The 27,898-nt window shown below is 35.7% G+C and overlaps 1 protein-coding gene across 1 annotated transcript; it reads left to right on the forward strand.

The window, feature by feature from the left end:
- Window positions 1–151: 151 nt before the first annotated feature.
- Window positions 152–27,898, forward strand: PLK4 (polo like kinase 4). The gene is made up of 16 exons (XM_036922950.2): window positions 152–426; window positions 1,094–1,189; window positions 1,896–1,991; window positions 2,072–2,186; window positions 4,171–5,194; window positions 5,716–5,816; window positions 7,584–7,951; window positions 8,787–8,891; window positions 9,261–9,363; window positions 10,355–10,504; window positions 18,206–18,339; window positions 18,431–18,522; window positions 18,664–18,802; window positions 19,651–19,791; window positions 26,863–26,969; window positions 27,317–27,898. The coding sequence occupies exons 1-16, from the start codon at window positions 397–399 to the stop codon at window positions 27,417–27,419; spliced, it is 2,904 nt and encodes a 967-aa protein (XP_036778845.2). The 5' UTR covers window positions 152–396; the 3' UTR covers window positions 27,420–27,898.

The following is a 27,898-nucleotide window of genomic DNA, read 5'->3' on the forward strand; positions in this document are numbered from 1 at the left end:
TCTCCAAAAGTAGGACTGCCAACACTTCCTCCCAAAGCTGCGGGCAGCCAGAGCACTTCCTGGCAAAGGCCAGGAGACGCCGCGCGTTGAAAGAGAGCCTGTTACGCATGCGCGGCCGGGCGCAGCCTCTCCGGAGCTAGCTGTCTCGTTACGTCACGGCCAGCCTCGTTCGGATGCAACCGGCGGGAGTTTTTCAAAATGGGAGCGCGGAGGCGCCGCCCAGGCTTCGGAAGGTGCCCGGGAGACCTTTCGGTGGCTTTGCTGTCGTCGCCAGGAGCGGCGGCCTAGTAAGCCGAGCCTGATGGGCGCCAAAATCGGCTGGCTGCTTGGAGCGCTGCCTCGACGGAACTACGTGACGGAAGCTAATCCGGGAAGGACAGGCAGGGGCCTGGAAATATGGCGACCTGCATCGGAGAGAAGATCGAGGTGAAAGGACTAGGCAGTCCTCAGGCGGGCGGGTGGGAGGCAACAGTGGCGGGACTGGAGACATCTGCTGAAAGGGGCCCGAGAGAAGCGAGCTAACGGCTGCTGGGCGGGCGCCGAGGTGCTTTGGGAGGGTCCCAACCGCGGGGACCCAGCTGTTTGGGGGCGGAGCGGCCCGCCCCTCAGAGGCGTGGGGGGGGCGCTGGGACAGGTGAGTCGTTCGCTGCCCCGCCCCTGTGTCCCTGGACACCGCGGCTTCATGTCAGCTGTCCCGCCGGAGCTGCCGCTCTAGAGCAAGGCAAGGCTGCCTCCCCCTTCTCCAAGCGAAGGGCGGTTACCGCCGGCGGGAGCTGCGGCGGGATTCTGGCAGGGGGCTTGGCTCCCAAGGGGTTGGCTGGAGGTGGGAGCTCGGGCTGAGGCTGCACTGAGGTTGAGGAAGCCCATCATTTGGGTGCCCTATCTGGAGCCCAGCCTGGACGCTCAGGGAGCCCCGCAAGGTGTAGACATGCTTCCTACCCCTGACACCTGCCGTATCGAGGTGTATTACCTGCTTGAATTTTTAATTGAAATTCCCTTCTCGACCCATTTAATCTTTTCCAGTCCCTTCCCATCATTCTTCCTTTCTACTCTTGTGAGTAATCACACATATTCTTTAATTTTAACTTTTAAGGATTTTAAAGTTGGAAATCTGCTTGGTAAAGGATCATTTGCTGGTGTCTACAGAGCCGAGTCCATTCACACTGGTTTGGAAGTTGCAATCAAAATGGTAAGAATATATTAATAAACTTCTCACTTCTGCTTTGGAAGTAACTATAGAGAGGTGATTGAGATGTCAGAAACTTTACCAGCCTTTTATTGTGTGAAGAAACCATTGCTTAGGCAGAAGACAATAGTGCCAAGCCCAGGGATAGACCTTAAAGATAACTTAGATCTTTGGCCATGCTGAAATATGTGTTTTTATCTTCATTAATGTTCAGTAGACCTCATACTTGCTCTTATTAAGCATACTTGAATCGGCAGAAATCAAATAAATAATAATTTGTTCATAATAATAAGAGTATACTTGTGTATAGTTCTGTATCACACTGTAACAATCTAAAATAAAATACTGTTCTTGATTGTTAGCGGTCAGTCTATTAGGAGTAATATAAGCAAATTAAGAATCACTTATCTTAATCTGTAGGAAATTTCAAGGGAAGGAAAGTTTTGTTTTAATGCTTGACTAAATTGTTATTGTTACAGAGAATAGTTGTCCTATTAAATTCTTTAAGTTGGGAGAGGTGTTAGAATGCCTTGACAAACTTTCATAGAATGTGTACTCTGCTAGGTGCAACAGAATAAACTGATCTCGTAAAAAAGTAGATAGGACTTCAGAATATTTTAAAGTATACTTCCTCTTTTCATAGTTAACTTTTGAAAACTTAATATTTTAAAGTTTATCATCAACATTTAACCTCTTATGTTATTTTTAGATAGATAAGAAAGCCATGTACAAAGCTGGAATGGTACAGAGAGTACAGAATGAGGTGAAAATACATTGCCAATTAAAGCATCCTTCTATATTGGAGGTAAGATAAAATTTTATAGAAGTGGCTAAGGTCACCAAATTCTTGTATGTTATAATTTATTATGCCCTTTTTCATTTCAGCTGTATAACTATTTTGAAGATAACAATTATGTGTACCTAGTATTAGAAATGTGCCATAATGGAGAAATGAACAGGTATCTAAAGAACAGAATGAAACCATTCTCAGAAAATGAAGGTAGGTGACTGCTTTTTTTAAAAATAATTTTTACTCTTTAAGTTGTGGTTTTAAAGAATGTGCTATTTTGTAATATTTAGTAAAACTGTTTCAACTATTATTTTGCCTAGAAAAGGAGACTTTTCCTCCCAAGATAATAAAAGCCGTTAATTCCTATAAATAATGCAAACATTAGAGAAGTAAAAGGAGAAATTTGTTATCCATCTTTCCCCAGAACCACATTTTAAATTAAACCATTGGTAGCACTTTAATGTGTATCTTTTTGAATCGAGAGATAAGCTTTTTAGAATGCTAGTAATAACTATAGTTTCTAAGTCAATCACAAATAATTATTGAAACAACTTATTATAAAAAATGTCAAACATAAGTAGCATTGTATAATGAGTCCCCATGAACTTACTACTCAACTTCCAAAACTATCAACTCATCAAATTGTTTCTTATCTCCCCAGTTTCCCAGAGTATTTTGAAGCAAATCATAAGCATCTTTTTATCTACATATATTTTGCTGTATATCTTTAAAAGATAGAAACCTTTAAACAAACAAAAGCACAAAGTCATAATCACACCTAATAATTCCTTATTCTCAAATACATAGCCAGTTTCAAATCCAAACCCTGGTTTCTTTTAAGTAACTTTTTATGCTTCAGATCAGTATCAGATAAGGTCCATACAACATCACATAAATAGTTGTTTTCAAATTATCTTACCCTGCTAACTGAGATTTCAAGTAAGCTAAAAAAAGGTGGTTGCTAATAGACTTTTGTACATTTGAATCTTTATAAGCCATTTGGAGAACAGTTTGGTCATATATATTAAGAGTTAAGGAAAAGTAAAACCTGCCAAAAAAACCTATAAAGGAGAAGAACTACCAATATGACTTAATTAAAATTAACATGTATGACAAAAGACTGTCAAAGAATTTAAAAAAACAAAGATAAGAAGAAAATGGTTGTGAAATATATGACCGGCAAATTAATATTTAAGGCATGCCTAAATAGAAAAGGATAATCACATAGAAAAATGTGTCAGGGATATAAGATGATTGTTCAGAGAAGAAAAATATAGAATGTCCAATAAACATATGAAGAGATATTCAAACAGTAGTAATCATAAGTATGGCAAGTAAAATAAGTACCATTTTTACTCATTGGATTGAGATTATCTAATGTTAATGAGGATGTGCATAAAAATAATAGTCATTTGAAGGGCAATTTGGCAAGGTATTAATATTTTATCCTTCAACCTTTTAAGTGATTCTACTTGAATTTACTGTAGAGAAGCACCCTATAGACATGCACAAGAAAACAACTGTGTATAAGAATGCTTATTTATTTTTTGTAATCTTGTAATATCAGAAGTGACCTAAATGTTCATCAGTAGCAGTTAAACAATTGAAAATTTATGTATACTGACATACAATATCTCTAAGAAATATTGTAAAGTGGGGAAAAAATAATGAAACTTTTTATACTAGAAAGCATTTATTACAGTGTATTTCTGTAGATTTAAATATATGTAAATGCAAGAAAAGTATAAAAGAATGTATACACAGTTAATAGTGATTACTTTTTAGGAGAGTTTGGGAGGACATCAAAGGAACTTTAACTTGCCTTTTTTTACAATTAAAATGTATTTATGAATTGTTTGTGCAATTACAAATATTTTGTCTTAATTGCTATGGACTTCTACCCTAGTTGCTCTAGTTTGTCCTGACTGCAAATAAAATTAAGCTTCCTTTTAACTGTGTAAAAAGCTCATCAGTTAGAAAGGACAAAGATTAAAAGAACTCCTAGCCGTCTTATAGGAAATTAAAGATTATTATGAATTTATTAGAGTAATTTGGCTGGTATAAAACTAGGCTGGAGGCCAGTGTACTTATTCTGACACATATACTTGAGTTTATTAATACTGAGTTCTAAGATGCTAAATGCCAAATCTTTCAGATTTTCTGAATTTTAAGTGTATTTTTTATATCCTAACAGCTCGACACTTCATGCACCAGATCACCACAGGAATGTTGTATCTCCATTCTCATGGTATATTACACCGGGACCTGACACTTTCTAACCTCTTACTCACACGAAATATGAACATCAAGATTGCTGATTTTGGGCTGGCAACTCAGTTGAAAATGCCACATGAAAAGCACTATACATTATGTGGAACTCCTAATTACATTTCACCAGAAATTGCAACACGAAGTGCACATGGACTTGAATCTGATGTTTGGTCCTTGGGCTGTATGTTTTATACATTGCTTATTGGAAGACCACCTTTTGACACTGACACAGTCAAGAATACATTAAATAAAGTAGTACTGGCAGATTATGAAATGCCAACTCTTTTGTCAAGAGAGGCCAAGGACCTCATTCACCAGTTACTTCGTAGAAACCCAGCAGATCGTTTGAGTCTGTCTTCAGTATTAGACCATCCTTTTATGTCCCGAAAGTCTTCAACAAAAAGTAAAGATTTAGGAACTGTAGAAGACTCAATTGATAGTGGACATGCCACAATTTCTACTGCAATTACGGCTTCTTCAAGTACCAGCATAAGTGGTAGTTTATTTGACAGAAGAAGACTTTTGATTGATCAGCCACTCCCAAATAAAATGACTGTATTCCCAAAGAAAAATTCAAGTGACTTTTCTTCTTCAGGAGATGGGAACAGTTTTTATACTCAGTGGGGAAATCAAGAACGACAAACCAGAAATAATGGAAGGGGAAGAGTAATCCAAGATGCAGAAGAAAGGCCACATTCTCGATACCTACGTAGAGCCCATTCCTCTGATAGATCCAGCACTTCCAATAGTCAGTCTCGAGCAAAAACATATACAATGGAACGATGTCACTCAGCAGAAATGCTTGCAAAATCCAAAAGACCAGGAGTAGATGAGAGTGAAGAAAGATGCTCACTCACAAACAGCAATGTCAATATTTTTCACTTCTTTAAAGAAAAGACATCCAATAGTTCCGGATCTTTTGAAAGACCTGATAATGATCAAGCACTGTAAGAATAATTCTATCAATATAATTTTATTTTTTGATAAACATTAACACAAAATGTAGCTGCATCTAACTAGGGATATCTTTTTTCTAACATTGTCAGATGTTCCTGGAGTACTTCTTAATCATAATTTCTATTTCTTATTAGGAAGAGAATCAGAATGATGATTTTTAATGTGGTTAAGAGTTCCTTTTAAAATGATTGTATGTCTTCATGAATGTGTAGTATGTGTTTCACACTTGGAAATTTTTAAGTTTTACTTTATATTTTATATGAAGTAGGTCTTCTCCCATGCAAAGTATCATATATTAAACATCTCTGATCCCTAAAGTACTTAGTACCATAGGCATTTTGGTTTGGGAGGTTACCTCCTTAGAAACAATTCAGTTGTGCAACTATTGGTTCTAAAATTTTCAGGTATTCAAATCAAAAGACATTTCCCTCCTTTTAAAATATTTTTATGTTAAAAGTAGTATTACCCGATAATTTTTTATTTGTTTATGGAATTTTCTTTCTTTGTTTAGCTCCAATCATCTTTGTCCAGGAAAAACTCCTTTTCCATTTTCAGACAAGACATCTCAGACTGAAATGGTGCAACAGTGGTTTGGGAATCTGCAAATAAATGGTGAGTTTTTAATGAAGTATTTAATGAATAAAATTAATGACTTGGATACTTAACAAGCACTGCAGTTTTCTGTTTGGGTTTTCTTAAGAAAATAATATATTTTCAATAACTATATTACAATATTAGTAATAATTACTGAACACATTTTGAGTTTTTATATCAGCCACTGTCCTTAATGCTTAACATATATTATTAACTTAATAAATTCTCACAAAAAGACATACATGCAAGGAAGCTACTGTTATTAGTGCTATCTTACAGAGGGGGAAATTGTGGTGCACAGAGCTTAATTTGCCAAGCTACCCAGCCCGTAAGTAGAGGATCCAGGATTCCAGCCCCTGTTGGAATCAGAGACTATACCCTAAACTCCTCTGCTCTTATAGCCTCTCTGTAACAAGCCTACTATTAATGCCTGTGAAATAAAAGATGATTGAGTTTATTTTTAAGTAGAAGCTGATGTGGACATCATGGTTTACCAGTGGGACCTCACATACACTAAAGTACACATTTTTAAACAGCTGTCATCCAAGTCATTGATTTTTTTATGAACATAGAGTTTGAAAGTTAAACATTCTCATTAATGAGCATGACAGATGCACAGAAGGTAGGTTGGAAAATAATGATGGGAGAAAAAGGATAAAAAAGAAACATATGGAGGAGCGGATAAAATTTTTTACTAAGTATCACATTACCTCAAAGTGCATAATATGGTTGTAATTTAAGCAGAGTTGTTATATCACCTCAACAGTACTCTTCTTTTTTTTAATGTATATTATTTTTAAGAACCCAAAGAGAGTTACTCTTTTAATGTGTACTTGTTGAACACAATTCAAGTTTGTTTTTAAACCATAAAACTGCCATGTACTTAATCTTGCACTTAACTTTCTGTTGTGTTAATAGATACTTCTATTTGGTAATATGGACATGGGGAAATCACCTCATTATAATAATCTAGTAGTGCTGCTGCAGTTTTAGAGTATATTGTTTGGTACAACATGTTTTCTGTCATAATGGGAGTGGGGGGGAAAAGCACTAAAAAGTCATATAAGGAAAAATTACACAAATTTTTAGAGCTTAGCTTTGAAAAATTACCTTAGAGTTTTATATTTATATAGAGTTTCAAACTCTATGTTCATAAAAAAATCAATGACTTGGATGACAGCTGTTTAAAAAATCATTTTTAGGACTTTACAAAAATAATGTTCCCATATGCACTCTAAAACCATATAAAATATAAATGGGTGAAGTTCAACAAGTACTTTGTAAAAAGTGGATGCAAATACATTTGTAGTATTAAATATTAATTAAAGCTGTTTCACAGTGTTTTTGCTTTTAGTTGGATATTTTGTAAATGGAGATGGAATAGACAGTCCTCAGCTTAAAGAATAAATTTGCATATTATGTAGAATGATTATCCAGGAACTCCTCTCAAATCTTTTTGTTGAAGCATTGGCAGTTGCTTATTTTAGAATTAGGTGACTAGGTGACTAGTTTCTGCCTTTATTAAAAAATTAATTACATTTTAATATCTTTTTTCTTAGTCTTAGGAATACTAAAGGTATTCTTTTGCAATTGTGCTTAAAATGTCCTTTTAAAGTAATTCATTTATTATGTCATATTATTTGTTAGAAAAAGTATGAGTTTGTTTATAACTAGATTTCTTTTCCTCAAAAAAAAAATATTAGAATAATACCAGCATGACATTGTTTTGTGTACACTTGGCTTTTTAATTATTTACTCAATTGCTCTATTCTATGTATATTATAGCCCATTTAAAAGAAACTACTGAGCACAACAGCATTAACCCAAACAGAGATTTCCAGGGCCATCGAGATGTGCGAGATACGTCAAGAAATGCCTGGACTGACATAAGAGCGAAAAACAGCCCTGATGCTTCTGACGATGTGCATTCTGCAAAACAGCTGAATACCATGAAATATACGACTGCATTTCACAGTAAACCCGAGATAATTCAACAAGAGTCCATTTTTGGCTTAGACCCTCTTTCTGAACAAAGCAAGACTAGAGGCGTGGAGCCACCAGTGGGTTATCAGAAACGTACATTACGAAGCATTACATCTCCTTTGACTGCTTATAGGTTAAAACCAATCAGACAGAAAACCAAAAAGGCTGTGGTATGTCTCTATTTTTCTAAATTACTCTATGATATTTTCCTTGAGTAAATGGTTTCTGATACCAAACATGATGTTTTTTTAGTTCCCTATAATGCTCCTGTACTTCTGATATGTAAATGATAAACTCATTTGAAAGGAAAGACTAGGTGTTAATGGAAAAATAGCTTGTTTCCTTCTGGCTCCTTTAAGAATGGTGAGCTAATACTGATATATTTTGAATTTTAAATTACCAATAATGAAAAACATTAAAAATACCACTAAATATTGTTAAATATTATTTTGTTCCCAGTTCCAATCGCTAAATATTTAATGTTACCTTTTGCTTTTGTATTTGTTTCTACATTTAATCTCAAATCCAAAAGATAAACTAGAAAATACAATTTTTTTTTAACATCTAGCCCTATTTAAAAGGAGTACATAAAATTAAGTGTAGAGTTTTGAAAAATGTCCTGTGTGAATTGGGAGTGGTTATTTTTATTTTTAATTACATCTTCCTGTTTCTCCCTTGTTTTCTGTTTCACCCAGGTTTGCCTTTGTTTGGCTTGCTATTGTCTCTTCAAAGTCCTTATGCTCCACCCTACCTTCTGCTTTCATTTTGCTCACTGGTTATCATTTCACACTTCATTATCCCTTCTTACCTTTGCTCCTTATGTTTCACAATTGTGCTCAAATACACCTCTGGTCTAAACTGTTGCAGTGGAGCAGCTATTCGAATTTGGCTTTAATTTTTGTTTCTGCCATGGTTAAGTACTTTCAAGTTTTTATATATGTCAGAGCTATTCTAGTAAACCATTGTTATTGATTACAGTTTTTTGTCTTTTGGGGTTTTTTTTAGGTAAGCATACTTGATTCAGAAGAGGTATGTGTGGAGCTTCTAAAGGAGTATACATCTCAAGAATATGTGAAAGAAGTTCTTCAAATATCTAGTGATGGAAATATGGTAATGTGGATTTACTGTACTGTCTTACAACTTCAAATCATCACTTAAGTATTTTAAATCGCCAATTCATTCTATGATATCTTTGCAATTAAAAAAAATCAGTTTTCCTGATATGATAGTGTCTCTGAATTAAAAAACTGACACAGCATACTACACATATTTAAATAAATTAGTATGGTTTTTTAATAATTATAACTAAAAATCTAAAGTTTAAGCTTAAGTTTAAAAATAAAAAAATTACTTTTAGAGAATATTTAGCATTTTCAATAAAATAATATTTAATATTACATGAAAATGTTTTTCATAATTTTAGTAATTTTAGTAACTTAATGGCATATAATTAAAATTCTTTAAAAATTTTTTTGGCAGATCACCATTTATTATCCAAATGATGGAAGAGGTTTTCCTCTTGCTGATAGACCGCCCTTACCTACTGACAACATCAGTAGCTATAACTTTGACAATTTACCAGGTAAATTTACCAGAGATTAAATTTAGATGATGGATTTATATATACATAAACTATATATATGTGGATATCGTAGACTGTAAATATCTTGGTTTCTGTCAGGCTACAGGTCATGTTGTCAGAGTTTGTATCTGGTGACATGTGTGCCTTACTAATCCAATTGTTTATTTGTCTACCTAATGAGGTATGTTCCTGCTTGTAGTTAAGTTATAATGGTATTTTATTCTATTTATTTAAGTAAAAATATATCACAAAATTTAATTTGTATACTTGTTTAGTTACTAATTTGTCTAGAATCATGTTAAAAATTCAACATGAAGTATCTAGTTTTTGATTTTTGAAATCATTACTGTGCTACATAAATGATTATTTATAATTGTGGCTAATTAAATTTCACCTCTAGTTCAGCTTCTGGATATTATGGACTGGGAAACTAAATAGTAAGACTTCAATGTGGTGACTTTTAGAAACGAACAAGAAAATCTATCTAACCTAAACCTACTAGAAATCAAAGCAGGTAGACAAAACTGTTTAAGTACTGTAAGTCACCATAATTACAGAGAACTGCAAAAACTTGCTTTTGTATATTAGGACCATAAAACTCTATGCTCTACTAAGATAAGAAGAACTGTATTTCTTTTCATGAAAATCATTTGGATCTGAAAAAGTCTTTTCATTTCATTTATTAACACTTCCCTGGAATCGTTCTCTCATAAGGAATCAATTATTCAAAGAAAGAGAACTTTTAAAATAATCACGATACTAGTCATTAGATTTTCTTATATACTTCTTAGGAATTTTATTATACTGTCTTTAGCTTTCATTAAAATAATAGACATACCTCTAAAGTATTTTTGGTTTGGCAATGAGATTATTAAACAATCAACTTGATTTTTTTGAGAAAGAGGAGAAATGTTAAAGTTTCATGGTATTTATATGTCAAGTCAAAACTTTATTCCAATACTAGGAAATTTTTTTTCTTTCCTCCCCCAAGAAAAGTATTGGCGAAAATATCAATATGCTTCCAGATTTGTACAGCTTGTAAGGTCTAAATCTCCAAAAATCACTTATTTTACAAGATATGCTAAATGCGTTTTGATGGAGAATTCCCCTGGTGCTGATTGTGAGGTTTGGTTTTATGATGGTAAGTACCATTTAGAAATGGAAAATTTTTCCCTTTAGTATGCAATTTAGTAGTTTTTTTAAAATTCAACGTTTCATATTTTTAATATATATGTATATCTCTATAAATAAATTATGTAGCACAGTATATTATATGTCAAATTATGTTACCAAATTTATATATGCTTTCTTGTGAACAGTTTATCCTTTACTATGTATATTAGTCCTCTTTCTTTTTTTGGCTCAAATTTAACAATATAGAGATTGATAGTACAAAAATAAAAATAAAATAAACAATATCCAATTTCTTATGAGAAACTCAAATGGACATATACCATATTATAAGAATTATAAATATGGGAAGGAGGGGAAGATGGTGGTGTGAGTAGGGCAGCGGAAATCTCCCAAAACCATATATATTTTTGAAAATACAATAAATAAAACTACGCCTAACAGAGAGACTAGAGGATACAGTACAACAGCCAGGCTACATCTACATCTGCAAGAACTCAGCACCTCACGAAGGGGATAAGATACAAGCCGCAGCCGGGCAGAACCTGAGCACTCCCCCTACCACAGGTCCCCGGCGGGAGAAGAGGAGTTGGAGCTGTAAGGGGGTGGAAGCGCAGGACTGCTGAATAACCAGCCCTACTGATCTGCACCAGGAGTGCAAGCACACATTGCACGGTGTGCTGGATATTAGGGAAACGGAAAAGTAAAATCTACGAGTGGGTCCTCACAGCTGGATCCCCTGGGACAAAAGAAAAGCGAGTGCTTTTTGAAAGTCTTAAAGGGACAGGGGCTTCACAGCTGGACAGAATCATCCCGGCACACTCAGCCCAGCACCTGGGAATCTTCAGGGACTCTAACCCTAGAAGGCAGCGCAGCACTGAAGCTCCTCACGGCAATAAACAGCCTGCTGTTCATTTCCCCTCCTGTGTGGCCCTGGCAGAGCAGCCTGGGAGCATCCGCAACCACAGCAACCACCCAGAGACACTTCCCGGCTTGCAACCACCCAGGCCAGAGCCAGGGCCACCGCCGGCGAGCAGCTGCCCTGCACAGGCAGAGGAAGCCGGGGCAGGGCACGAAGGAGCACCGTTCTCAAAGGAGAGCACACCCGGTTTGCCTGCCTCTCCCCGCAGGGCTCTGAGGTGACCCACCAGCAGCAACTCGGGATTAACCCAGAGCCTGCTCCCAGTGTGCGGGTAACTGGCACAGCCAGTAGAGAATGGCAAGGTGACCAGCAAGCAGGAAGGGACTTTGTTCTCCAAGCTAACACACGCGCTACCTGCCTACGACTACCTATATTGCCTTGAAAAGGCAGAAGAATTTGATCCGGTCCAGAATCACCCAGACAACCCCTAAGAGAGGACCAGAGGAGGTAGACTTAACCAATCTTCCTGAAAAAGAATTCAAAATAAAGGTCATAACCATGCTAATGGACCTGCAGAGAAATATGCAAGAGCTAAAGAATCAAGTTGGGAGGGAGAATACAGAAATAAAACAATCTCTTTAAGGACTTAAGAGCAGACTGGATGAGGTGCAAGAGGCCATTAATGGACTAGAGATCAGAGAACAGGAATATAGAGAAGCTGAGGCACACAGATAAAAGGACCTCCAGGAATGAAAGAATATCAGGAATGTGACCAATCCAAACGCAACAATATGTGCATTGTAGGAGTACCAGAAGAAGAAGAGAGAAAATGGGATAGAAAGTGTCTTTGAAGAAATAATTGCTGAAAACTTCCCAAACTGGGGGACAAAATAGTCTCTCTCAGACCATGGAAGCCCACAGATCTCCCAACAAAAGGAACCAAGGAAGGAAACACCAAGACATATAATAATTAAAATGGCAAAGATCAAAGACAAAGACAGTATTAAAGGCAGCCAGAGAGAGAAAAAAGGTCACCTACAAAGGAAAACCTGTCAGGCTATCATCAGATGTCTCAACAGAAACCTTACAGGCCAGAAGAGAATGGCATGATATATTTAATGTAATAAAACAGAAGGGCCTTGAACCAAAAATACTGTATCCAGCATGATTATTATTTAAATATGAAGGAGAGATTAAATAATTCCCAGACAAGCAAAAGTTGAGGGAATTTGCCTCCCACAAACTACCTCTACAGGATATTTTTAAATGACTGCTCTAGATTGAAGCACTCCTAAGGCTAAATAGATGTCACCAGAGAAAATAAAATCACAGCAAAGAAAGAAGACAAACCAAATACTACCTAAAGTAAAAAAATACAATCAACTACTCACAAAAGCAGTCAAACAAAACACAAAAGAGTACACATTAAAACACCTAACAAATAAAGAGTGGAAGAGGAAGAATAAGAAGGGAGAGAAATAAAGAATCATTAGACTGTGTTTAGAATAGCTTAATAAGCAAATTAAGATTAGATAGTAAAGAATCTACCCTTGAACTTTTGGTAACCACGAATCTAAAGTCTGAAATGGCAATAAGTACATATCTTTTAATAATCACCCTAAATGTAAATGGACTAAATGCACCAATTATGAGGCACAGAGTAATAGAATGGATAAAAAAGCAAGACCCATCTATATGCTGCTTACGAGACTCACCTCAAACCCAAAGACACACACAGACTAAAAGTCTAGGGCTGGAAAAAGATATTTCATGCAAACAATAGGGAGAAAAAAGCAGGTGTTGCAATACTAGTATCAGACAAAATAGACTTCAAAACAAAGAAACAAGAGATAAAGAAGAACATTACATAATGATTAAGGGGTCAGTCCAACAAGAGGATATAACCATTATAAATATATATATACCCAATACAGGAGCACAAATATATGTAAAAGAAATACTAACAATTAAAGGAGGAAATGGAATGCAATGCATTCGTTCTAGGAGACTTCAACACACCACTCACTTGAAAGGACAGATCCACCAGACAGAAAATGAGTAAGGATACAGAGGCAGTGAAAAACACACTAGAACAGATGGACCTAATAGACATCTACAGAATTTACACCCAAAAACAGCAGGATACACATTCTTCTCAAGTGCACATGGAACATTCTCCAGAATAGACCACATACTAGGCCACAAAAAGAGCCTCAGTAAATTTAAAAAGATTGAAGTTTTACCAACCAACTTCTCAGGCCACAAAGGTATAAAACTAGAAATAAATTGTACAAAGAAAACAAAAAGGCTCACAAACACATGGAGGCTTAACAGCATGCTCCTAAGTAATCAATGGATCAAAGACCAAATTAAAATAGAGATCAATCAATATATGGAGACAAATAACAACAACAGCATAAAGCCCCAACTTCTGTGGGATGCAGTGAAGGCAGTTTTAAGAGGAAAGTATATAGCAATCCAGGACTATTTAAAGAAGGAAGAACAATCCCAAATGAATAGTCTAATGTTACAATTATTGAAATTGGAAAAAGATGAACAAATGAGGCCCAAAGTCAGCAGAAGGATGGACATAATAAAGATCAGAGAACAAATAAATAATATTGAGAAGAATAAAATGACTGCAAAAAATCAATGAAACCAAGAGCTGGTTCTTTGAGAAAATAAACAAAATAGATAAACCCCTAGCCAGACTTTTTAAGAGAAAAAGAGAATCTACACACATGAACAGAATAAGAAATGAGAAAGGAAAAATCACGACCTACGTCACAGTAATACAAAGAATTATTAGAGAATACTATGAAAATCTATATGGTAACAAACTGGAAAACCTAGAAGGAATGGACAACTTCCTAGAAAAATACAACCTTCCAAGACTGACCAAGGAAGAAACAAAAAATCTAAACAGACCAATTACCAGCAACGAAGTTGAATCGGTAATCAAAAAACTACTGAAGAACTAAACTCAGGGGCCAGATGGATTTACTGCTGAATTTTATCAGACATACAGGGAAGACATAATACCGATTGTCCTTAAAGTTTTCCAAAAAATAGAGGAGGAAGGAATACTTCCAAACTCATTCTATGAAGCCAGCTTCACTCTAATACCAAAACCAGGCAAAAATACCACAAAGAAAGAACATTATACAACAAAATCCTTGATGAACATACATGCAAAAATACTCAAAAAAATATTAGCAAACCAAATTCAAAAATACATCAAGAAGATCATCCACCATGATCAAATGGCATTCATCTCAGGGGTGCAAGGATGCTACAACATTCGAAAATCCATCATCATCATCATCATCATCCTCCACATCAACAAAAAGAAGGACAAAAACCACATGATCATCTCCACAGATGCTGAAAAAGCATTTAACAAAACTCAACATCCATTCATGATAAAAACTCAGAAAAATGGGTATAGAGGGTAAGTACCTCAACATATTGAAGGCCATATATTACAAACCAACCGCCAACATCATACTGAACAGCGAGAAGCTGCAAGCTTTTCACCTAAGATCGGAAACAAGACAGGGATGTGCACTGTCCCCACTGTTATTCCACATAGTTCTGGAGGTCCTAGCCACGGCAATCAGACAAAACAAAGAAATACAAGGCATCTAGATTGGTAAAGAAGTCAAACTGTCACTATTTGCAGATGACATGATACTGTATATAAAAAACCCTAAAGACTCCACTCCAAAACTAATAGAACAAATACCTGAATTCAGCAAAGTTGTAGGATACAAAAACAATACACAAATCTTTTGCTTTCTTATACACTAACGATGAACTAGCAGAAAGAGAAATCAAGAAAACAATTCCATTCACAATTGCATAAAAAAGAATAAAATACCTAGGAATAAACTTAACCAAGGAAGTGAAAGACCTGTACCTTGAAAACTACAAGACCCTCTTAAGAACACTAAAGAGGACACTAACAAATGTAAATTCATCCCATGCTCTTGGCTAGGAAGAATTAATATTGTCACAATGGCCATCCTGCCTAAAGCAATCTACAGATTCAATGCAATACCTATCAAAATACCAAAAGCATTCTTCAACGAACTGGAACAAATAGTTTTAAAATTCATGTGGAACCACAAAAGACCTTTAATAGCCAAAGCAATTGTGAGAAGGAAGAATAAAGCAGGGGGGATCTCGCTTCCCAACTTCAAACTCTACTACAAAGCCACAGTAATCAAGAAAATTTGGTACTGGCACAAGAACAGACCCACAGACCAGTGGAACAGAATAGAGAGTCCAGATATTAACCCAAACATACACGGTCACTTAATATAGGATAAAGGAGCCATGGACATACATTGGGGAAATGACAGACTCTTCAACAGATGGTGCTGGCAAAACTGGACAGCTACATGCAAGGGAATGAAACTGGATCACTGTCTAACCCCATACACAAAAGTAAATTCAAAATGGATCAAAGACTTGAATGTAAGTCATGAAACCATAAAACTCTTAGAAAAAAACATAGGCAAAAATCTCTTAGACATAAACATGAGTGACCTCTTCTTGAACATATCTCCCCGGGCAAGGGAAACAAAAGCAAAAATGAACAAGTGGGACTATATCAAGCTGAAAAGCTTCTGTACAGCAAAGGACACCACCAGTAGAACAAAAAGGTATCCTACAGTATGGGAGAATATATTCATAAATGACAGATCCGATAAACGGTTGACAACCAAAATATATAAAGAGCTCACGCATCTCAACAAACAAAAGGAAATAACCCAATCAAGAAATGGTCAGAGGACCTGAACAGACAGTTCTCCAAAAAAGAAATTCAAATGGCCAACAGACACATGTAAAGATGCTCCACATCACTAGTCATCAGAGAAATGCAAATTAAAACCACAATGAGATATCACCTCACACCAGTAAGGATCGCCACCATCCAAAAGACAAACAACAACAAATGTTGGTGAGGTTGTGGAGAAAGGGGAACTTTCCTACACTGCTGGTGGGAATGTAAATTATTTGAGCCATTGTGGGAAGCAGTTTGGAGGTTCCTCAAAAAGCTCAAAATAGAAATACCATTTGACCCAGGAATTCCACTTCTAGGAATTTACCCTAAGGATGTAGGAGCCCAGTTTGAAAAAGACAGATGCACCCCTATGTTTATCGCAACACTATTTACAATAGCCAAGAAATGGAAGCAACCTAAGTGTCCATCAGTAGATGAATGGATAAAGATGTACATATACGCAATGGAATATTATTCAGCCATAAGAAGAAAACAAATCCTACCATTTGCAACAACATGGATGGAGCTAGAGGGTGTTATGCTCAGTGAAATAAGCCAAGTGGAGAAAGACGAATACCAAATGATTTCACTCATCTATGGAGTATAAGAATAAAAGAAAAACTGAGGGAACAAAACAGCAGCAGAACCACAGAACCCAAGAATGGACTAATAGTTACCAAAGGGAAAGAGACTGGGGAGAATGGGAGGGTAGGGAGGGATAAGGGTAGGGAAGAAGAAAGGGGGTATTATGATTAGCATGTATAATGTGGGGGAAAGGGGAGGGCTGTGCAACACAGAGAAGACAAGTAGTGATTCTACAACATCTTAACTATGCTGATGGACAGTGACTGTAATGGGGTTTGTGGGGGGGGACTTGGGGTAGGGGAGAGCCTAGTTAACATAATGTTCTTCATGTAATTGTAGATTAATGATAACAAAATAAAATTTTAAAAACTAGAAAAAGAAAAGAAAAAAAAAAGAAGCTCAAAATAGAAATACCATTTGACCCAGGAATTCCACTCCTAGGAATTTACCCTAAGAATGCAGCAACCCAGTTTAAAAAAAACATACGCACCCCTATCCTATGCTTATTGTAGCACTATGTATAATATCCAAGAAATGGAAGCAACCTAAGTGTCCACCAATAGATGAATGAATAAAGAAGATGTGGTACTTACACACAATGGAATATTATTCGGCCACAAGAAGAAAACAAATCCTACCATTTGCATCAACATGGATGGAGCTAGAGGGTATTATGCTCAGTGAAATAAGCTAGGTGGAGAAAGACAAGTATCAAATGATTTCACTCATCTGTGGAGTATAAGAACAAAGAAAAAACTGAAGGAGCAAAACAACAGCAGACTCACAGAACCCAAGAATGTTCTAACCGTTACCAAAGAGAAAGGGACTGGGGAGGATGGGTGGGAAGGCAGGGATAAGGGGTTGAAAAAAGAAAGGGGGCATTATGATTAGCATGTATGATTAGGGGGAGTCATGTGCAGGGCTATACAAAGAGAAGACAAGTAGTGACTATACAGCATCTTAACGCTTATGGACAAAGACTGTAATGGGGCATGTGGGGGGTATGTGATGATTGGGGGTGTCTAGTAAACATAATGTTCCTCATGTAATTGTAGATTAATGATACCAAAAAAAAATTTATAAATGTGGCTAAAGAAAAGGGTTGAACCAGAGAATCTTATTTTCTAAATGAATTCTATAAAGATGATTTACTTTTTAATCTGTAAACCTCCCTATTTTAAGGGACACTAGCATATACACTAACATAGTACACATATAGTTATCTTTCAGTTATTTTATTGTATGAGAGCAGTGATTCTTTTAAAATATAAAAATATCAGACTTAAGCCAAATATATGCAAAAAAGAAAAGTGGGTGGCCTCTATTTATTGAATACTCAGGAGAGCCTCATTTAATTGTCAATAAGTGTATATAAATGATACTTTGGTCTAGGCTCCATTATTTTCTGATATAATTCATGTAAATCTAAGAATATTTAAAGAAGAGATAGAAGAATAGTTTTCTTATTTTTTAAGGAACAAAGATACACAAAACAGAAGATCTTATTCAGGTGATTGAAAAGACTGGGAAATCTTACACCTTAAAAGGTGAAAGCGAAGGTAACAGCTTGAAAGAAGATATAAAAACGTACATGGATCATGCTAATGAGGTATGTACCTGCTTGTAGTTAAGTTTTTCATGCAATTAATGATACAAATAACAGAGGTGAAATAATAATGGAAAGCACTCTTTTGAAATAGAGCCATCGCATTTGTTTAGCACTGGAATCCATAATTTCAGAAGAGGAAAAGAAAAGTGGCAGTGCTCCGTTTTTCCCAATAATCATAGGAAGGTAAATGCTTGAAAAAATTTTAAATGGAGCTAAAATGTACTGTGTTAAAAAAAAGTTTGTTGTTTACATTTTGAACATTTTATTCTATAAATTGAAAGCTTTAATTAAGGGAATGTATTGGGACATTTCTTTGTCTTTCAGAAAACCTGGTAGTACTAGTTCACCAATATCACCTCCTCCTCCTATGGATCTAGACTACCCAATGAGAGAGAGACCGTCTTTGAATAGAATGGTCTTCAATAGTGCTACTTCTAAACAGGCACCAGTACTTAATCCTTCTGTAAGTAAAGATTTGTCACTCTACACCTTAAACTCTTCAGTGATTGCCTGATGCCCTTGATATAAAATTAAAACTTTCTGTAGCTTTTCTGTTCCCTACCTACTTTTCTAGCCTCATCCTGAGCTGCTTTGCCCCACACTCTGTACTTGAGCTTCAGAAGCTTTCTTTTAGGTCTTTGAGTTAATCAAACTCTGGGGGCTTTTTCACATGCTCTTCACTTGACCTGCAGCTATTTTCCCCAACCTGTTAATGTCTAATTCTTTCTTGTCCTTCAGGTCTCAGTTTCAGTGTCATCTCAGTGAGGCCTATGTAACATTACCCCTTATTAAATATATTAATATATACATAGTTTTCCTTTTACTAGTAAAAATATCATTAATTGTCTTAATATCAATGACAGGCTCATGGTTAAATAAACTTACCATATTTTTATTCGATGAACTATCATGCCATACAGACAATATACAGCAATGTAGAAAAAAGCAACATTAAAAAAATAGATCTGTATGTGTTTTATGTGTGTGTACTCACATTAATATCAAATACATGTCATTATAGCTATGAAAAATTATACTTTGGGAAAAAATGACAAATCTACCCAAAAGAAAACAGCAAATGTATAACTTTTTTTTCTCTTCTGTATTTTTCTAATGTTCCATAATGTTGTTATATATTTTTTAATTAATACTTCCAATCTGAACTTTATTATTGTTTATGTAGTTATATTTTACTTCTTAATTTTGTTTTTTAAAAAATTAAGCTAATGAAAATTCAGTCAGTTCCTACTTTTGCTGGTTGGCTTATAAAAATATTGAGGAATAATATCTTCCTTCTTTTACTGTTTGTAGATAGTTAAAAATGATGGACTTGGACTTACAACTACAGCCTTTGGAACAAACATCTCTTCTACTAGTGTAAAAGATTGTCTTCCTAAAACAGCACAACTTATGAAATCTGTTTTTGTGAAAAATGTTGGTTGGGCCACACAGGTGAGAAGTTTTTAGGAAAATGGATTTTCTTAGTATGAATTTCTTTCATTTCCACAGTGATTAGATAATTCCCAAGAAACAAATTATTTTAAAGATTTATTTTTTTATTTTTTTATTTTTTGTGTGTGTTTACTACATTTACCCATATTATCAAGTCCCCACCCATACCCCAATGCAGTCACTGTCCATCAGTGCAGCAAGATGCCAGAGATCCACTATGTGCCTTCTCTGTTCACTGTTCTCCCCGTGATCCCCCACACCATGTGTACTAAACATAATAACCCTCCCTGAACAACTGCCCTCCCACACCCCTCCCCTTTGGTAACCACTAGTTCATTCTTGGACTCTGTGAATCTGCTGCCATTTTGTTCCTTCAGTTTTGCTTCATTGTTATACTCCACAAATGAGGGAAATCATTTGGCATTTGTCTTTCTCTGCCTGGCTTATTTCACTGAGCATAATGTCCTGCAGCTCCATCCATGTTGCTGCAAATGGTAGGATTTGTTTGTTTCTTATGGCTGAATAGTATTCCATTGTATATATGTACCACTTCTTCATCCATTCATCTACAGATGGACACTTAGGTTGCTTCCATATCTTGGCTATTGTAAAAAGTGCTGCGATAAACATAGGGGTGCACATGTCTTTTTGAATCTGAGAAGTTGTATTCTTTGGGTATATTCCAAGAAGTGGGATTTTGGGGTCAAATTATATTTCTATTTTTAGTTTTTTGAGGAACCCATATTGCTTTCCACAATGGTTGAACTACCTTACATTTCCATCAGCAGTGTAGGAAGGTTCCCATTTCTCCACATCCTCACCAGCATTTGTTGTTCTTAGTCTTTTCAATGCTGGCCATCCTTACTGGTGTGAAGTGATATCTCTTTGTGGTTTTAATTTGCATTTCCCTGATGATTAGGGATGTGAAGCATCTTCTCTTGTGTCTGTTGGCCATCTGAATTTCTTCTTTGGAGAAGTGTCTCTTCATATCCTCTGCCCATTTGTTAATCAGGTTATTTGCTTTTTGGGTGTTTAGGTGTGTAAGTTCTTTATATATTTTAGATGTTAACCCCTTGTCAGATATTTCATTTACAAATATGTTCTCCCACACTGTTGGATGCCTTTTTGTTTTGTTGACAATGTCCTTTGCCGTACAAAAACTTTTTAGTTTGATGTTGTCCCATGAGTTCATTTTTGCTTTTGTTTCCCTTTCTTGAGGAGATGGGTTCAGGAAAAAGTTTTTCTGCTTATATTCAGGAGATGTTTACCTATGTTGTCTTCCAAGAGTTTTATGGTTTCATGACTTACATGCAAGTCTTTAATCCATTTCGAGTTCACTTTTGTGTATGGGGTTAATCAATGATCCAGTTTCATTCTCTTGTATGTAGCTGTCCAGTTTGCCAACACCAGCTGTTGAAGAGGCTGTCATTTCCCCATTGTATGTCCATGGCTCCATTATCATATATTAATTGACCATATATGGTTGGGTTTGTATCAGGGCTCTCTAGTCTGTTCTATTGGTCTATGGGTCTGTTCTTGTGCCACTACCAAATTTTCTTGATTACTGTGGCTTTGTAGTAGAGCTTGAAGTTGGGGAGCGTAATTCCCCCTGCTTTATTCTTCCTTCTCAGGATTGCTTTGGCTATTCGAGGTCTTTTGTGGTTCCATATGAATTTTAGAACGATTTTCTCCAGTTCGTTGACGAATGCTGTAGGTATTTTGATAGGGATTGCACTGAATCTGCAGATTGCTTTAGGCAGGATGGCCATTTTGACAATAATAATTATTCCTATCCTGTCCTATCCGTGAGCACAAGATGTATTTCCATTTACTGGTATCTTCTTTAATTTTTCTCATGAGTGTCTTATAGTTTTCAGTGTATAGGTCTTTCACTTCCTTGGTTAGGTTTATTCCTAGGTATTTTATTCTTTTTGATGCAATTGTGAATGGAATTGTTTTCCTGATTTCTCTCTCTGCTAGTTTATTGTTAGTATATAGGAAAGCAAAAGATTTCCATGTATTAATTTTGTATCCTTCAACTTTGCTGAATTCAGATATTAGATCTAGTACTTTTGGAGTGGGTTCTTTAGGGTTTTGTATGTACAATATCATGTCATCTGCAAACAGGGACAGTTTAACTTCTTTGCCAATCTGGATGTCTTTTATTTCTTTATGTTGTCTGATTGCCATGGCTAGAACCTCCAGTACTATGGTGAATAGAAGTGGGGAGACTGGGCATCCCTGTCTTGTTCCCGATCTTAAAGGAAAAGCTTTCAGCTTTTCATTGTTAAGTATAATGTTGGCTGTGGGTTTGTCATATATGGCCTTTATTATGTTGAGGTACTTGCCCTCTATGCCCATTTTATTGAAAGTTTTTATCATGAATGGATGTTGAATTTTCTCGAATGCTTTTTCAGCATCTATGGAGATGATCATGTGGTTTTTGTCCTTTTTGTTGATGTGGTGGATGTTGATGATGGATTTTTGAATGTTGTACCATCCTTGCATCCCTGGAATAAATCCTACTTGATCATGATGGATGATCTTTTTGATGTATTTTTGAATTTGGTTTGCTAATATTTTGTTGAGTATTTTTGCACCTATGTTCATCAGGGATATTGGTCTGTAATTTTCTTTTTTTGTGGTGTCTTTGCCTGGTTTTGGTATTAGAGTGAAGCTAGCCTCATAGAATGAGTTTGGAAGTATTCCCTCCTCTTCTATGTTTTGGAAAACTTTTAGGAGAAGGGCATTAGATCTTCACTAAATGTTCTGATAAAATTCAGCAGTGAAGCCATCTGGTCCAGGGGTTTTGTTCTTAGGTAGGTTTTTGATTACCAGTTCAATTTCGTTGCTGGTAATTGGTCTGTTCAGATTTTCTGTTTCTTCTTTGGTCAGCCTTGAAAGGTTGTATTTTTCTAGAAAGTCATTGATTTCTTCTAGGTTATCCAGTTTGTTAGCATATAATTTTTCATAGTATTCTCTTATAATTCTTTGTATTTCTGTGGTGTCCGTAGTGATTTTCCTTTCTCATTTCTGATTCTGTTTATGTGAGTAGACTTTTTTTTTTATAAGTCTGGCTAGGGGTTTATCTATTTTCTTAATTTTCTTAACCAGCTCCTGCTTTCATTGATTCTATTGTTGTATTCTTCTCAATTTTATTTATTTCTGCTCTAATTTTTATTATGGCCCTCCTTCTACTGACTTTGGGCCTCATTTGTTGTTCTTTTTTTAGTTTCATTAATTGTGAGTTTAGACTGCTTATATGGGATTGTTCTTCCTTCTTGAGGTAGGCTTTTATTGCAATATACTTTCCTCTTAGCACAGCCTTGGCTGCATACCACAGATTTTGTAGTGTTGAGTTATTGTTGTCATTGGTCTCCATACATTGCTTGATCTCTGTTTTTATTTGGTCATTGATCCATTGGTTATTTAGGAGCGTGTTGTGCAGCCTCCATGTGTTTGTGGTATTTTTCATTTTCTTTGTGTAATTTATTTCTGGTTTCATATCTTTGTGATCTGAGAAACTGGTTGGTACAATTTTAATCTTTTTTAATTTACTGAGGCTCTTTTTGTGGCCTAGTATATGATCTATTCTTGAAAATGTTCCATGTTCACTTGAGAAAAATGTGTATTCTGTTGCTTTTGCGTATAGTGTTCTGTAGATGTCTTTTAGGTCCATCTGTTAAATTGTGTTGTTCAGTGCCTCTGTCTCCTTACTTATCTTCTGTCTTTTGCTCTATCCTTCAGAATGCGTGGAGTTTTGAAGTCTCCTAGAATGAATGCATTGTATTCTATTTCCCCTTTTAATTCTGTTAGTATTTGTTTCACATATGTGGGTGCTCCTGTATTGGGAGCATAGATTTTATAATAGTTATATATTCTTGTTGACCCCTTTATCATTATGTAATGTCCTTCTTTGTCTCTTGTGACTTTCTGTGTTTTGAAGTCTATTTTGTCTGATAGAAGTATTGCAACTCCTGCTTTTATCTCTCTCTTAGTTGCATGAAATATCTTTTTCCATCCCTTCACTTTTAGTCTGTGTATGTCTTTGGGTTTAAAGTGAGTCTCTTGCAGGCAGCATATAGATGGGTCTTGTTTTTTTATCCATTCAGTGACATTATGTCTTTTGATTGGTGCATTCAGTCCATTTACATTTAGGGTGATTATCGATAGGTATGTACTTATTGCCATTGCAGGCTTTAGATTTGTGGTTGCCAAAGGTTCAAGGTTAATTTCCTTACTATCTGAGTCTAACTTAACTCACTTAATATGCTGTTACAAACACAATCTAAAGGTTGTTTTCTTTTTCTCCTCCTTTTTCTTCCTCCTCCATTCTTTATATATTAGGTATCGTATTCTGTAGTCTTTGTGTATCCCTTGATTGACTTTGGGGATAGTTAATTTAATTTTGCATTTGCTTAGTAATTAGCTGTTCTACTTTCTTTACTGTGGTTTTATTTCCCCTGGTGACAGCTATTAAACCTTAGGAACACTTCCATTTATAGCAGTCCCTCCAAAATAGACTGTAGAGATGGTTTGTGGGAGGTAAATTTTCTCAGCTTTTGTGTATCTGGAAATTGTTTAGTCACTCCTTCCAATTTAAATGATAATCTTGCCAGATAAAGTAGTCTTGGTTCCAGGCCCTTCTGCTTCATTGCATTAAATACATCATGTCACTCCCTTCTGGCCTGTAAGGTTTCTGCTGAGAAGTCTGATGTTAGCCTGATGGGCTTTCCTTTGTATGTGATCTTATTTCTCTCTCTGGCTGCTTTTAATAGTCTGTCCTTATCCTTGATCTTTGCCAATTTTATTACTATATGTCTTGGTGTTGTCTTCCTTGTGTCCCTTGTGTTAGAAGGTCTGTGGATCTCCATGGCCTGAAAGACTATCTCCTTCCCCAGATTGGGGAAGTTTTCAGCAACTACCTCTTCAAAGACACTTTCTATCCCTTTCTCTCTCTCTTCTTCTTCTGGTATCCCTATAATGCAAATATTGTTCCGTTTGGATTGGTCACACAGTTCTCTCAATAGTTTCATTTTTAGAGATCCTTTTTTCTCTCTGTACCTCAGCTTCTTTGTATTCCTCTTCCCTAGTTTCTATTTCATTTATCGTCTCCACCATATCCAACCTGCTTTCAGTACCCTCCATTGTGCTCTTCAGCGATTGGATATCTGACCTGAATTCATTCCTGAGTTCTTGGATATCTTTCTGTACCTCCATTAGCATGTTGATGATTTTTATTTTGAACTCCCTTTCAGGAAGAGTCATAAAGTCAATGTCATTTAAATCTTTCTCCGGAGTTATATTAATTTTACTCTGAACCAAATTCCTTTAGCATTTTATAGTTGTATATAGTGCCCTCTAGTGTCCAGAAGCTCTACTCTGGAGTTGCTCAGCCTCTGAAGCAATGTCGGGGGTCGCACGAGAGCAGTATTGGTGCCTGGGTGGAGGAAAGAGCTGTTTCTTGCTTCCCGAGTGCTATGTCTGTCTCCACTGCCTGAACCAGTGGGCTGAGCACACAGGTATAAGCTTTGGTCCCAGATTATGGAGCTTTCCAATCCCATAATCAAGCAAGTCTCATGAAAGCACCATGAGATGTAAGTTTGTGCTCCCAGAGCAGATCTCTGGAGCTAGGTAGTCAGCAGTCCCATGCCTTCCGCTCCTACCCTGTTCCATTTTTCGTCCTCCCGCCCGTGAGCTGCGGTGGGGAAAGGGCTTGGGTCCCGCTGGGCCTCAGCTTTGGCACGTTACCCTGTTCCATGAGGTCTGCTCTTTTCTCCAGGTGTATGCAGTCTGGCTCTGTCCTCTTTCCTGTTGCTCTTTCAGGATTAGTTGCACCAACTATATTTTCTAATTGTATGCAGTTTTTGGAGGAAGCCTCTGTCTCTCCTCTCACGCCGCCATCTTTAATCCCTCTAAAGATTTCTTTTTGCAGGAAAATTTTTTACCCCTTTTTTTTAACATTGGTTATATCATTAAAGTTTTAAATATTTCTTATTTGTATACAGTTGGAAAACTCTACCTATTGTTGATTCAACAAATTCCCTGCTAGGGACTGGGTTACCTATTTTTGCCATTAATATTTAAAGTAGAGTTCATGATAATGAGTAATTATTAGTGATTAAGAATGATACCCAGGGCATTTAAACTTTTAGAAACTGTAATCCCTATTACTAGAGTAACTTTCATTTGGCAGAAAAGGATTTTACACTTAAAATTTAATTCCACATTTGAGTTTCAAACTTGGAAATTTTATGTAGGTGTGAACTTAATATGCATATGTTGTCTGAAAGCTTGAAACCTGAAAACTTTTGAGCATAGCACATGTAATTTTCATTTACAGTGGAGCGAAAATGCAGCCCAATCCTTTATGAGGGTAGAAAATAAAGGGAACTCAGCATTTGTTGAGTACCAGCTATGTGGAACCTTATTTTTCACATCCATTATCTCATTATTAACCTACATAAAACCTAGTAAAGTTGATGTTACCTCCTTTTATAGATGGTGAAATTATAGCTTGTAATGGTTGATTGGCTTGCACTGGTCCTACTCACTTCTTGGCAGTCTGAATGTAAATCCTGGTCTGTTTGATTACAGTGTCCATGTCTTCTGTGTACTCTATTTGGAGTGACATATTGTAAATATCACTGACTAAAGGAACAAGTTTCAAAGGTTAATATTTTACATTCATATGCAGAAGAGAAATTCTTGTGGCTTAACATGAAGAACAGAGGGAAATATTAAGAAAGCATTGCTTTTGTTATTTCCTAAATCTGTTGTTCATTGGAAATACTATGTAAAAAACAAAACAACAAAAAACTAGTCAGATACCCTAGTGGAAACAAATGAGAAACAGGATTTATTTAGAATATTCTAATATTATAATGGCCTAGATTTTAAATAATGAAAAGAGATATAAATATTGTCAATGCTTTTTCCACCAAAACTCAAAATTTGCACTTATCTGAGAGGGTTGTTTTTTTAACTGAAAAATCTATTAAACATGAATACCTTTTACGAACTTCATATCCTGTACTGTATAGTAACTTCGTATGCTTATTATTTTTCTAGTTAACTACTGGTGCCGTGTGGGTTCAGTTTAATGATGGATCACAGTTGGTCGTACAGGCAGGAGTGTCTTCTATCAGTTACACTTCACCAAATGGTCAGACAACTAGGTAAGTTCTTAAAATAAAGGTTGATATTCAGTTCTTTGCTATAATTTTGTTTTCTCTATATGTTAAAATAAATGTGTTAATAAAGTTATATATTTTCTGTAGATTAGGACCTTCAATTTAATGAAGAATCCAAATTTTCAGCTTGCTTTAGAAATTATAAAGCCAGTTCAAGTTCTTTGATCCAATTTTCTTTTTTTATTTAACTACATGTAGAAATTGGTCTATTTTAATGGAAACAAATTGGGTATGCTTAACTTGACTGAAAAATATATCTTATGTTTTGGTACTTTCATATGAACCAGTAATTAAGTTATGTTTTTGTCTTTTTTTTCTTTTGCTTCACTTAGGTATGGAGAAAATGAAAAATTACCAGAATACATCAAACAGAAATTACAGTGTCTTTCTTCCATCCTTTTGATGTTTTCTAATCCAACTCCTAGTTTTCCCTGACTAAAGCTCCCTTTAGATACATAAATTTAATAAATAACATTTTTGTTGGCTTTCAAGTGAAGTGACTTTTTTTAAATTTAATATAGCTTCCTCAGAAAGCCTTTTTACAAAAGAATTTAATCTATACCATAATGGATGTATTTTAATGAGAGAACAAAGCAAAATAAAACTTGAATCACTTAAAAAATGTAGTGGTCATAGATTAAAATAGTACATCTACCTTTTTCCTGAGAACCTGTACCCCCAAACTTATGATGATCATATACTTGTACTGAACAATCTCTTGAAAGTAAAAATATTAATGGTCTGTGGAATATTTTTGCTTTTATTATTTACTCCTCAGACATGTTGAGAATCATAGACAAAACTTGGTGGAGTTTTTTAAAATTTTTGAACATGTAAATAATGTGTATGTTATAAGCAACATATGTAAACATGTATATTTGTTTTATATTTATTTTTGTAGCATCAGTTTCTGA

The sequence above is a fragment of the Manis pentadactyla genome, chromosome 5 (genome assembly GCF_030020395.1).
Source record: "Manis pentadactyla isolate mManPen7 chromosome 5, mManPen7.hap1, whole genome shotgun sequence".
Taxonomy (NCBI): Eukaryota; Metazoa; Chordata; class Mammalia; order Pholidota; family Manidae; genus Manis; species Manis pentadactyla.